Consider the following 13,614-nt stretch of genomic DNA (forward strand, 5'->3'; position numbering starts at 1 on the left):
AGCTCGTCGAAGGGGAATGGCAAGAATCGTGCAAGCTAAAAGGTGGTCCACGAACAGGCAAATAACGGTGCAGTACAACAGTGGCAGAAACGGCTTCTCGGGAACACAACTCGTCGGTCCTTTTCATGGATTGGATATTGCAGCAGACGACCACACCAGGTTCCAATCAGATAAAAAAAACAAGAGGAAGTGGCTCCAGCGGCCAACACTGGACAATAGAGGAGTGGAAAAACATTGCCTGGTCCAACGAATCCCGGTTCCTGTTGTCAAGCTGATGGCGCTCAGTATTTAGCATGAGGGGCGGCAGGGTAGCCTAGTGGTTAGAGCGTTAGAGTGTTGGACTAGTAACCGGAAGGTTGCAAGTTCAAATCCCCGAGCTGACAAGGTACAAATCTGTCGTTCTGCTCCTGAACAGGCAGTTAACCCACTGTTCCTAGGCTGTCATTGAAAATGAGAATTTGTTTTTAACTGACTTGCCTAGTTAACTGACTTGCCTAGTTAACTGACTTGCCTAGCAGAGTGCTCTGTAAGCAGTATGAGTCATGGCCCCATCCTGCCTGTGGTCAACACTACAGGCTGGTGGCGGTGATTTAATGGAGCATGCCTTAAGTCCCTTGATACCGATTGAGCAACTTTCCCTGACGAAGTCTGGCTTTTCTGGAGGCAAAGGGGGGTTCAACCCAGTACTGTAAGAGTTTACAATCAGTGGACAGTTTGTTTTTCTGTAAATAATGGGGCCAATGTGTGACATTGGGATAAACATTTCTAAATGGTTTGAAACTAAAAATAAAAATGATTTTCATGCAGGAATAAAAGTGAATATATACAAATTGGCCCGTAAGTCTTTCGTGTCATTAAACTGAAGACTTTTAGTTTTGATCAAAGATTCTCTGTAATTAGTATTACACGATCAAACTGATTCATCATGTAGCCGTAATTAACTAGGAAGTCGGGTCACCAAGGAAAATATTCAGATTACAAGGTTATAATTTCCTAATATAACCTTTCCGATATTTTATCTGATCAATTAGTCTTTGAATTAATGAATTATTTACTTTACCTCACGTTAGTCTCATTCCAAACGTCGTAAATTGTTGGTTATCTGCACGAACCCAGTCTTCACTATGAGTCATCCATACATCAATTGTCTTAAATCATTTATTTATTACTAACTAAGTAATTCACAGAAATGCATAAACAAACAAACAGTCAATATGGTTACAGGAAATGATAAGGGAATGTGTCCTAGTGGGCTAAACCGGCTGCTTGGTGGACAAAACAGGGAGTGGAGGTCAGCTGAGAAGTCACTACAGAGTTGATCATTATAACAATTGAAATGCGAATCCTTTGCATATGAACGCTCACTCATTCGGGAACAATTGCAATCAATATATATATATTTACGCTCAGTGTGTCATCTTGATCGCTGGTGAAAAGTGTGTTTCTTCTGTAGAATTGTCCGTCTCTGTCTGTCGTGGTTAGAGGGGGTAGTTCAGAGTGACATTCATTCATGTTGTTGGAGAATGGATGTTTCGGCAGTTGTCGTTCTTCGCGTTCAATGATACCGAATTCCTAGCTGCAGACTAGTAATTAATATCAAAGACTTGTTCTTATCCTGTCGGTATCGATAGTCTAAGAGTTTAACCACGTGGTATGCTTAAAAGATTCAGCAATGGTCTACTACCTTTGTCCCCTCGTAATGGAGGAAAACATGGTCTACTTGAGAATTTCTCAAAGTTGGGGTTTTATTCGGAATTGCAGAAAAGGGGCTGTCCCTAACTGGGCTCAGTGGCGGTCCTCTGATTTAGTTAAACTTAAAATAGAATTGGAGTTTCCTTCATTAAACAGTCCAAAATCACATCACACAATTTTACAAACAGTATCATACTCACTCATTCATCTTATACAACAATTAGATGTAATTACAATTAGATGTAAACCTCATATCGGAGGCTATTATATAAACAGCGTTATGGTAATGTAGCCACACCGTCTCCCATGAGCTTCACCAAGTTGTAACAAACGGACCAGTTCGTAGCTGGGTTCTTCACCGATCTTCTATACTTTCTCCGGAACATGAAATTTGTTCGGACCTCAAGTTCTGTGAGGTGGAAGAAATTCCTTTGTTCTCTATGAAACTTCACTCTGTCTCTTATACTGTGTGTCCATGAGGCAGGGTCTTCTCCTCAGGAATTTACGACCTCTCTCTGACCGCAGCAGCCTAGTTGAAGGAGGCAAGGGGGAGGCAGGGAGAGGGGGATTGGGCTTGCTGTACCCAAAGAGGGCAACGTCATGACAACTCCATCTATACGACAACACGGGTCTAGGACTGTACGGCAACGCAGAGCTAGGACTGTACAGCACTGCCAGTACCAAGTCAATGTGGAGGCTATATACAGGAAGCCATTTGATTAGATGTTCAGGAGTCTTATGGCTTGGGGGTGGAAGCTGTTTTAGGAGCCTCTTGAACCTAGACTTGGCACTCCGGTACTGCTTGCCGTGCGGTAGCAGAGAGAAGTCTATGACTAGGGTGGCTGGAGTCTTTGACAATTTTTAGGGCGTTTATCTGACACCACCCTAGTATATAGGTCCTGAATGGCAGGAAGCTTGGCCCCTGTGATGTACTGGGACGTACGCACTACCCTCTGTAGTGCCTTGCGGTCAGAGGCTGAGCAGTTGCTATACCGGGTGGTGATGCAACCCGCCAGGATGCTCTCGATGGTGCAGCTGTAAAACCTGGATCTGAGGACCCATGCAAAATCTTTTCAGTCTCCTGGCGGGAAAATGTTTTCTCGTGCCTTCTTCACGACTGTCTTTGTGTGTTTGGACCATGTTAGTTTGTTGGTGATGTGGACACCAAGGAACTTGAAGCTCTCAACCTGCTCCACTACAGCCCCATTGATGAGAATGGGGGCGTTCTCTGTCCTCCTTTTCCTGTAGTCCACAATCATCTCTTTTGTCTTGATCACGTTGAGGGAGAGGTTGTTGTCCTGGCACAACACGACCTGGTCTCTGACCTCCTCCCTATAGGCTGTCTCGTCGTTGTCGGTGATCAGGCCTACCACTGTTGTGTCATCGGCAAACTTAACGATGGTGTTGGAGTCGTGCCTGGCCGTGCAGTCATGAGTGAACAGAGAGTATAGGAGGGGACTGAGTGAACAGAGAGTATAGGAGGGGACTGAGTGAACAGAGAGTATAGGAGGGGACTGAGTGAACAGAGAGTATAGGAGGGGACTGAGTGAACAGAGAGTATAGGAGGGGACTGAGTGAACAGAGAGTATAGGAGGGGACTGAGTGAACAGAGAGTATAGGAGGGGACTGAGTGAACAGAGAGTATAGGAGGGGACTGAGTGAACAGAGTATAGGAGGGGACTGAGTGAACAGAGAGTATAGGAGGGGACTGAGTGAACAGAGAGTATAGGAGGGGACTGAGTGAACAGAGAGTATAGGAGGGGACTGAGTGAACAGAGAGTATAGGAGGGGACTGAGTGAACAGAGAGTATAGGAGGGGACTGAGTGAACAGAGAGTATAGGAGGGGACTGAGTGAACAGAGAGTATAGGAGGGGACTGAGTGAACAGAGAGTATAGGAGGGGACTGAGTGAACAGAGAGTATAGGAGGGGACTGAGTGAACAGAGAGTATAGGAGGGGACTGAGTGAACAGAGAGTATAGGAGGGGACTGAGTGAACAGGGTTTAAGTGTCAATGTAAAGTGACTCTCTGTTAGAAGCATTCCATCATTTTAGATTTGTGTGTCCATGAAAACCGTTTTCACCTGTAACATAAAGACACACAAAATGTAATGATCTCTATACACAAACTATCCAACAGCCAAAATGTCTTTTACACAAAGCTTTGGACAAATAAAACGGTAAAACCGGTTTTAAATCAACTTGTGAATGTTATTGATTATAGCGATGATGTTATTGATTATGATCCCCCATCTTCATTTAATGACATTAAAACATTGTCAGATGATTATAATGACTTTTATTAAAAGCTGGAACACCATTCCAGGGAAATCCTCTAGTACCCATCCTCTGGTACCCATCCTCTGGTACCCTAGTTTATAGAAAGGTCATATATACAGGGCATTCGGGAAGTATTCTGACCCCGTGACTTTTTCCACATTTTGTTTCGTTACAGCCCCCTCCCCCCCCCCCCCTCATCAATCTACACACAATACCCCATAATGACATCACAATACCCCATAATGACATCACAATACCCCATAATGACATCACAATACCCCATAATGACATCACAATACCCCATAATGACATCACAATACCCCATAATGACATCACAATACCCCATAATGACAAAGCGAAAACAGGTTTATATATATTTTTATATCACATTTACATAATTATTCAGACCTTTTACTCAGTACTTTGTTGAAGCACCTTTGGCAGCGATTACAGCCATGAGTCTTCTTGGGTATAGTGCTACAAGCTTGGCACACCTGTATTTGGGGAGTTTCTCCCATTCTTCTCTGCAGATCCTCTCAAGCTCTGTCAGGTTGGATGGGGAGCGTCACTGCGCAGCTATTTTCAGGTCTCTCCAGAGATGTTAGATCAGGTTCGTGCTCTGACTGGGACACTCAAGCACATTCATAGACTTGTCCCGAAACCACCCATACATTGTCTTTGCTGTGTGCTTAGGGTCCTTGTCCTGTTGGAAGGTGAACCTTCGCACCAGTCTGAGGTCCTGAGCACACTGGAACAGGTTTTCATCAAGGATCGGTCTGTACTTTGCTCCGTTCATCTTTCCCTCGATCCTGTCTAGTCTCCCAGTCCCTGCTGCTGAAAAACATCCCCACAGCATGATGCTGCTACCACCATGCATCACCGTAGGGATGGTGCCAGGCTGTCATGTGCCGTTTACTGAGGAGTGGCTTCCATCTGGCCACTCTACCATAAAGGCCTGATTGGTGGAGTGCTGCAGAGATGGTTGTGCTTCTGGAAGGTTCTCCCATCTCCACAGAGGAACTCTGTAGCTCTGTCAGTGACCATCAGGTTCTTGGTCACCTCCCTGACCAAGGCCCTTCCAAATCATGTCCAATCAATTGAATTTACCACAGGTGGACTCCAAGTTGTAGAAACATCTCAAGGGTGATCATTGGAAACATGATGCACCTGAGCTCAATCTAGAGTGTCATAGCAAAGGGTCTGAATACTTAGGTATTTTTAGTACATTTGCAAGAAAGAAAGAAAGAAAAATCTTATTTTCGCTTTGTCAATATGGGGTATTGTGATGTCATTATGGGGTATTGTGATGTCATTATGGGGTATTGTGATGTCATTATGGGGTATTGTGTGTAGATTGAGGCGGAAGAGAACGACTTAATCCATTTCAAAATGAGGCTGTAACAAAATGTGGATAATAGTTGCTGGGTCTGAATACTTCACTGTATTCTCTCTGTTGTCAGGGCCATTCCACCAGGTCAAATTCCCGATCCATGTAAAATGTATTTGTTGACTTCTGATTCTAAAGGAGCGGGGGGGCTGCTTCCAGGACAGCCGAAGCATCAACTCAGACAGCCTCAGTGTCCAGGGAGGGGCCTCAGCCCGTCAGAGCAGCCCAGGAGGTGAGAGGTTTCTGGGCCGCTCCACCAAGGCCAAGGGAGGTGACAGCAGTCAGACACGGGACTCCTGCGACTTCTCCAACTGCAGCGACGACAACACCGAGGCAGACGACAACACCGAAGAGTATAACAGCAACCTGTTTGATATTGTCTGTGAGTCTTCAGCCACGACGGACGAGGATGGAGACGTAGACTACGAGCCTCATCACAGACCCAGGAAGAGGGGTCCCCCGGGGGGCATGCCCGGCCCCCAGAGACCAGGGTCCGAGGACAGGGGACAGGGGGACAAGTCAGTGAAGAAGATCAAGCAGGAGACTGCTGAGGACTTTTACACAGTACCTAAAGCCCAGCTAGCAGCAGGGGTAGGTACTGACTCTGGCCTAGCCTCTCACTCAGTCTCTCAGTCCCCAAAACCTAATAATTCCCTGTCCCACCATGCATTGCCACACAAACCCTTGCAACTGGACGCCGACTGTTTGGTTGGTGGTGTGTCGTCGTCTCTGTTGGGCCACTCCTTTCCTCACAAACCTCTCCGAGGCTCTATCTCCAGCTCTGTCTCCAAACCTTCCATGATGAGCACTAGTTCTCCCAGACATCAGGACCTGTCTTCGGTGTCGACCCAGGGCCTGAGCACTCTCCCTGGGGCAGGTAGTGAGCTGATGGAGGACCTGCTGAACCATGGAGGATCTGAGGGACCGTTGGGGAACCTGACTCCCGCCTCTCCCAGTGGGATGAACCCTGACCTGGACCTCCTGGGAGCAGAGACCAAAGGAGAGGCAACAGGTACAGTTAACCTCTCTCTCTCTCTAGCTGCTCTCTCTCTCTCTCTCTCTCTCTCTAGCTGCTCTCTCTCTCTCTCTCTCGCACTTGCTCTCTTTTCTCTTCTCTTGCCCTCTCTGTCTGTGTGTGTCACCACACTGGTTCTGCTGTCATACATAAAGAAACACAACCAATTGTCACAAAAAGGCCCCTCACCATTTCTGAGTATACCTGAGAGCTTTATGCACCTAGCACTTAAAGAGATTCTAAACATCTAGAATATAATGTACTGTTTCCCCTTTTCTATTCTGGTGGAAACCTGTATTTGTCTGTTTTGTAGTTTTATTTCAGTCTTTTTTCTGTCTGTTGTAATCTGTTCCTCAACACTGCTGCATAAGACATGACAGTTCCTCTGTGAATCAATGTAGGCCTCTTAAGGGTGTAACAGTACACGTATGTGTGTACTGAACTGTTTGGCACGGGACCTTGGTTCGGTCCGCACTGTGAACTCTAATACCTCTAAAAAATATATTTACAAAGTAAAAATACTAGGCCTAAAGTCTATGCCTAAACTGTGTGGTGGGGCCTGCTCCTCTGTGTGGTGGGGCCTGCTCCTCTGTGTGGTGGGGCCTGCTCCTCTGTGTGGTGGGGCCTGCTCCTCTGTGTGGTGGGGCCTGCTCCTCTGTGTGGTGGGGCCTGCTCCTCTGTGTGGTGGGGCCTGCTCCTCTGTGTGGTGGGGCCTGCTCTAGAGGTCGACTGATTATGATTTTTCAACGCCGATACCAATTATTGGAGGACCAAAAAAGCCGATACCGATTAATCAGACTTTTTTTTTTTCTTCTTTCTTTCTAATGACAATTACAACAATACTGAATGAACACTTATTTTAACTTAATATAATACATCAATAAAATCAATTTAGCCTCAAATAAATAATGAAACATAAATAATGCAAAAGAAAGTAAAAGTGCAATATGTGCCATGTTAGAAAGCTAACATTTCAGTTCCTTGCTCAGAACATGAGAACATATGAAAGCTGGTGGTCCCTTTTAACATGAGTCTTCAATATTCCCAGGTAAGAAGCTCTAGGTTGTAGTTATTATAGGACTATTTCCCTCTATACCATTTGTATTTCATTAACCTTTGACTATTGGATGTTCTTATAGGCACTTTAGTATTGCCAGTGTAACAGTATAGCTTCCATCCCTCTCCTCGCTCCTCCCTGGGCTCGAACCAGCAACACAACGACAACAGCCACCATCGAAGCAGAATTACCCATGCAGAGCAAGGGAAACAACCACTGCAATGCTCAGAGCGAGTGACGTTTGAAACGCTATTAGCGCTCACCCCGCTAAATAGCCAGCTATTTCACTTCGGTTACACCAGCCTCATCTCGGGAGTTGAGAGGCTTGAAGTCATAAACAGTGCAATGCTTGACGCACAACGAAGAGCTGCTGGCAAAACGCACGAAAGTGCTGTCTGAATGAATGTTTATGCACCTGCTTCTGCCTACCACCGCTCAGTCAGATACTTAGATACTTGCATGCTCAGTCAGATTATATGCAACGCAGGACACGCTAGATAACTACACATGGTTGATGATATTACTAGTTTAACTAGTGATTATGATTGATTGATTTTTATATAAGATCAGTTTAATGCTAGCTAGCAACTTACCTTGGCTGGGTAGCCTAGTGGTTAGAGTGTAGAGGTGGCAGGTAGCCTAGTGGTTAGAGTGTAGAGGAGGCAGGTAGCCTAGTGGTTAGAGCGTAGAGGGGGCAGGTAGCCTAGTGGTTAGAGTGTAGAGGAGGCAGGTAGCCTAGTGGTTAGAGTGTAGAGGAGGCAGGTAGCCTAGTGGTTAGAGTGTAGAGGAGGCAGGTAGCCTAGTGGTTAGAGTGTAGAGGAGGCAGGTAGCCTAGTGGTTAGAGTGTAGAGGTGGCAGGTAGCCTAGTGGTTAGAGTGTAGAGGAGGCAGGTAGCCTAGTGGTTAGAGTGTAGAGGAGGCAGGTAGCCTAGTGGTTAGAGTGTAGAGGAGGCAGGTAGCCTAGTGGTTAGAGTGTAGAGGTGGCAGGTAGCCTAGTGGTTAGAGTGTAGAGGAGGCAGGTAGCCTAGTGGTTAGAGTGTAGAGGTGGCAGGTAGCCTAGTGGTTAGAGTGTAGAGGAGGCAGGTAGCCTAGTGGTTAGAGTGTAGAGGAGGCAGGTAGCCTAGTGGTTAGTGTAGAGGAGGTAGGTAGCCTAGTGGTTAGAGTGTAGAGGGGGCAGGTAGCCTAGTGGTTAGAGCGTAGAGGGGCCAGGTAGCCTAGTGGTTAGAGTGTAGAGGTGGCAGGTAGCCTAGTGGTTAGAGTGTAGAGGTGGCAGGTAGCCTAGTGGTTAGAGTGTAGAGGTGGCAGGTAGCCTAGTGGTTAGAGTGTAGAGGTGGCAGGTAGCCTAGTGGTTAGAGTGTAGAGGTGGCAGGTAGCCTAGTGGTTAGAGTGTAGAGGTGGCAGGTAGCCTAGTGGTTAGAGTGTAGAGGGGGCTGGGTAGCCTAGTGGTTAGAGTGTAGAGGTGGCAGGTAGCCTAGTGGTTAGAGTGTAGAGGTGGCAGGTAGCCTAGTGGTTAGAGTGTAGAGGGGGCTGGGTAGCCTAGTGGTTAGAGTGTAGAGGTGGCAGGTAGCCTAGTGGTTAGAGTGTAGAGGGGGCTGGGTAGCCTAGTGGTTAGAGTGTAGAGGTGGCAGGTAGCCTAGTGGTTAGAGTGTAGAGGGGGCAGGGTAGCCTAGTGGTTAGAGTGTAGAGGTGGCAGGTAGCCTAGTGGTTAGAGTGTAGAGGTGGCAGGTAGCCTAGTGGTTAGAGTGTAGAGGTGGCAGGTAGCCTAGTGGTTAGAGTGTAGAGGGGGCTGGGTAGCCTAGTGGTTAGAGTGTAGAGGTGGCAGGTAGCCTAGTGGTTAGAGTGTAGAGGGGGCAGGGTAGCCTAGTGGTTAGAGTGTAGAGGAGGCAGGTAGCCTAGTGGTTAGAGTGTAGAGGGGGCAGGTAGCCTAGTGGTTAGAGTGTAGAGGAGGCAGGTAGCCTAGTGGTTAGAGCGTAGAGGCGGCAGGTAGTCTAGTGGTTAGAGTGTAGAGGAGGCAGGTAGCCTAGTGGTTAGAGTGTAGAGGAGGCAGGTAGCCTAGTGGTTAGAGTGTAGAGGAGGCAGGTAGCCTAGTGGTTAGAGTGTAGAGGAGGCAGGTAGCCTAGTGGTTAGAGTGTAGAGGAGGCAGGTAGCCTAGTGGTTAGAGTGTAGAGGAGGCAGGTAGCCTAGTGGTTAGAGTGTAGAGGAGGCAGGTAGCCTAGTGGTTAGAGTGTAGAGGAGGCAGGTAGCCTAGTGGTTAGAGTGTAGAGGAGGCAGGTAGCCTAGTGGTTAGAGTGTAGAGGAGGCAGGTAGCCTAGTGGTTAGAGTGTAGAGGGGGCAGGTAGCCTAGTGGTTAGAGTGTAGAGGGGGCAGGTAGCCTAGGCTTGGTTTGGGTATCCTAGTGGTTAGAGTGTAGAGGGGGCAGGTAGCCTAGGCTTGGTTTGGGTATCCTAGTGGTTAGAGTGTAGAGGGGGCAGGTAGCCTAGGCTTGGTTTGGGTAGCCTAGTGGTTAGAGCGTAGAGGGGGCAGGTAGCCTAGGCTTGGTTTGGGTATCCTAGTGGTTAGAGCGTAGAGGGGGCAGGTAGCCTAGTGGTTAGAGCGTAGAGGGGGCAGGTAGCCTAGTGGTTAGAGCGTAGAGGAGGCAGGTAGCCTAGTGGTTAGAGTGTAGAGGAGGCAGGTAGCCTAGTGGTTAGAGTGTAGAGGGGGCAGGTAGCCTAGTGGTTAGAGCGTAGAGGGGCCAGGTAGCCTAGTGGTTAGAGTGTAGAGGGGGCAGGTATCCTAGTGGTTAGAGTGTAGAGGAGGCAGGTAGCCTAGTGGTTAGAGTGTAGAGGGGGCAGGTAGCCTAGGCTTGGTTTGGGTATCCTAGTGGTTAGAGTGTAGAGGGGGCAGGTAGCCTAGGCTTGGTTTGGGTATCCTAGTGGTTAGAGTGTAGAGGGGGCAGGTAGCCTAGGCTTGGTTTGGGTAGCCTAGTGGTTAGAGCGTAGAGGGGGCAGGTAGCCTAGGCTTGGTTTGGGTATCCTAGTGGTTAGAGCGTAGAGGGGGCAGGTAGCCTAGTGGTTAGAGCGTAGAGGGGGCAGGTAGCCTAGTGGTTAGAGCGTAGAGGAGGCAGGTAGCCTAGTGGTTAGAGTGTAGAGGAGGCAGGTAGCCTAGTGGTTAGAGTGTAGAGGGGGCAGGTAGCCTAGTGGTTAGAGCGTAGAGGGGCCAGGTAGCCTAGTGGTTAGAGTGTAGAGGGGGCAGGTATCCTAGTGGTTAGAGTGTAGAGGAGGCAGGTAGCCTAGTGGTTAGAGTGTAGAGGGGGCAGGTAGCCTAGGCTTGGTTTGGGTATCCTAGTGGTTAGAGTGTAGAGGGGGCAGGTAGCCTAGGCTTGGTTTGGGTATCCTAGTGGTTAGAGTGTAGAGGGGGCAGGTAGCCTAGGCTTGGTTTGGGTATCCTAGTGGTTAGAGTGTAGAGGGGGCAGGTAGCCTAGGCTTGGTTTGGGTATCCTAGTGGTTAGAGTGTAGAGGGGGCAGGTAGCCTAGTGGTTAGAGTGTAGAGGAGGCAGGTAGCCTAGTGGTTAGAGTGTAGAGGGGGCAGGTATCCTAGTGGTTAGAGTGTAGAGGAGGTAGGTAACCTAGTGGTTAGAGTGTAGAGGGGGCAGGTAGCCTAGTGGTTAGAGTGTAGAGGAGGTAGGTAACCTAGTGGTTAGAGTGTAGAGGGGGCAGGTAGCCTAGGCTTGGTTTGGGTATCCTAGTGGTTAGAGTGTAGAGGAGGCAGGTAGCCTAGTGGTTAGAGTGTAGAGGAGGCAGGTAGCCTAGTGGTTAGAGTGTAGAGGGGGCAGGTAGCCTAGTGGTTAGAGCGTAGAGGTGGCAGGTAGCCTAGTGGTTAGAGTGTAGAGGGGGCAGGTAGCCTAGTGGTTAGAGTGTAGAGGGGGCAGGTAGCCTAGTGGTTAGAGTGTAGAGGAGGCAGGTAGCCTAGTGGTTAGAGTGTAGAGGGGGCAGGTAGCCTAGTGGTTAGAGCGTAGAGGGGCCAGGTAGCCTAGTGGTTAGAGTGTAGAGGAGGCAGGTAGCCTAGTGGTTAGAGTGTAGAGGGGGTAGGTAGCCTAGTGGTTAGAGTGTAGAGGAGGCAGGTAGCCTAGTGGTTAGAGTGTAGAGGAGGCAGGTAGCCTAGTGGTTAGAGTGTAGAGGAGGCAGGTAGCCTAGTGGTTAGAGTGTAGAGAGGGCAGGTAGCCTAGTGGTTAGAGTGTAGAGGGGGCAGGTATCCTAGTGGTTAGAGTGTAGAGGAGGCAGGTAGCCTAGTGGTTAGAGTGTAGAGGGGGCAGGTAGCCTAGGCTTGGTTTGGGTATCCTAGTGGTTAGAGTGTAGAGGGGGCAGGTAGCCTAGGCTTGGTTTGGGTAGCCTAGTGGTTAGAGTGTAGAGGGGGCAGGTAGCCTAGGCTTGGTTTGGGTAGCCTAGTGGTTAGAGTGTAGAGGGGGCAGGTAGCCTAGGCTTGGTTTGGGTATCCTAGTGGTTAGAGTGTAGAGGGGGCAGGTAGCCTAGTGGTTAGAGTGTAGAGGAGGCAGGTAGCCTAGTGGTTAGAGTGTAGCGGAGGCAGGTAGCCTAGTGGTTAGAGTGTAGAGGAGGCAGGTAGCCTAGTGGTTAGAGTGGAGGGGAGGCAGGTAGCCTAGTGGTTAGAGTGTAGAGGGGGCAGGTAGCCTAGTGGTTAGAGCGTAGAGGGGCCAGGTAGCCTAGTGGTTAGAGTCTAGGGGAGGCAGGTAGCCTAGTGGTTAGAGTGGAGGGGAGGCAGGTAGCCTAGTGGTTAGAGTGTAGAGGGGGCAGGTAGCCTAGTGGTTAGAGTCTAGGGGAGGCAGGTAGCCTAGTGGTTAGAGTGGAGGGGAGGCAGGTAGCCTAGTGGTTAGAGTGTAGAGGGGGCAGGTAGCCTAGTGGTTAGAGCGTAGAGGGGGCAGGTAGCCTAGTGGTTAGAGCGTAGAGGGGGGCAGGTAGCCTAGTGGTTAGAGCGTAGAGGGGGCAGGTAGCCTAGTGGTTAGAGCGTAGAGGGGGCAGGTAGCCTAGTGGTTAGAGCGTAGAGGTGGCAGGTAGCCTAGTGGTTAGAGTGTAGAGGGGGCAGGTAGCCTAGTGGTTAGAGCGTAGAGGGGGCAGGTAGCCTAGTGGTTAGAGCGTAGAGGGGGCAGGTAGCCTAGTGGTTAGAGCGTAGAGGGGGCAGGTAGCCTAGTGGTTAGAGCGTAGAGGGGGCAGGTAGCCTAGTGGTTAGAGCGTAGAGGGGGCAGGTAGCCTAGTGGTTAGAGCGTAGAGGGGGCAGGTAGCCTAGTGGTTAGAGCGTAGAGGGGGCAGGTAGCCTAGTGGTTAGAGCGTAGAGGGGGCAGGTAGCCTAGTGGTTAGAGCGTAGAGGGGGCAGGTAGCCTAGTGGTTAGAGCGTAGAGGGGGCAGGTAGCCTAGTGGTTAGAGCGTAGAGGGGGCAGGTAGCCTAGTGGTTAGAGCGTAGAGGGGGCAGGTAGCCTAGTGGTTAGAGCGTAGAGGGGGCAGGTAGCCTAGTGGTTAGAGCGTAGAGGGGGCAGGTAGCCTAGTGGTTAGAGCGTAGAGGGGGCAGGTAGCCTAGTGGTTAGAGCGTAGAGGGGGCAGGTAGCCTAGTGGTTAGAGCGTAGAGGGGGCAGGTAGCCTAGTGGTTAGAGCGTAGAGGGGGCAGGTAGCCTAGTGGTTAGAGCGTAGAGGGGGCAGGTAGCCTAGTGGTTAGAGCGTAGAGGGGGCAGGTAGCCTAGTGGTTAGAGCGTAGAGGGGGCAGGTAGCCTAGTGGTTAGAGAGTTGGACTAGTAACGGAAGGTTGTCAGTTCGAATCCCCGAGCTGACAAGGTACAAATCTGTTGTTCGTTTTTGCTAATTTATTAAAAATAAACTTAAACATTACATTTACGTAAGAATTCAGACCCTTTACTCAGTACTTTGTTGAAGCACCTTTGGCAGCGATTACAGCCTCGAGTCTTCTTCGGTATGACGCAGCAAGATTGGCACACCTGTATTTGGGGAGATTCTCCCATTTCTTCTCAGTAGATCCTCTCAAGCTCTGTCAGGTTAAATGGAGAGTGTCGCTGCACAGCTATTTTCAGGTCTCTCCAGAGATGTTAGATCGGGTTCAAGTCCGGGCTCTGTCTGGGACACTCAAGCACATTGAGACTTGTCCTTAAGCCACTCCTGCGTTATCTTGTCTGTGTGCTTAGGGTC

At 49.3% G+C, this 13,614-nt stretch overlaps 1 protein-coding gene across 6 annotated transcripts in view; it reads left to right on the plus strand.

The window, feature by feature from the left end:
- The window catches only part of kiaa1958 (KIAA1958 ortholog), a 37,492-nt gene that overhangs the window by 5,798 nt on the left and 18,080 nt on the right, over positions 1-13,614 (plus strand). For all 6 annotated transcript variants that reach the window (XM_031802723.1, XM_031802718.1, XM_031802720.1 and 3 more), the window contains exon 3: positions 5,497-6,370. In XM_031802723.1, coding sequence (XP_031658583.1) covers positions 5,497-6,370 — 874 coding nt within the window. The remainder of the gene's footprint in view (positions 1-5,496; positions 6,371-13,614) is intronic.

The sequence above is a fragment of the Oncorhynchus kisutch genome, linkage group LG23, assembly GCF_002021735.2.
Source record: "Oncorhynchus kisutch isolate 150728-3 linkage group LG23, Okis_V2, whole genome shotgun sequence".
In the NCBI taxonomy this organism is placed as follows: Eukaryota; Metazoa; Chordata; class Actinopteri; order Salmoniformes; family Salmonidae; genus Oncorhynchus; species Oncorhynchus kisutch.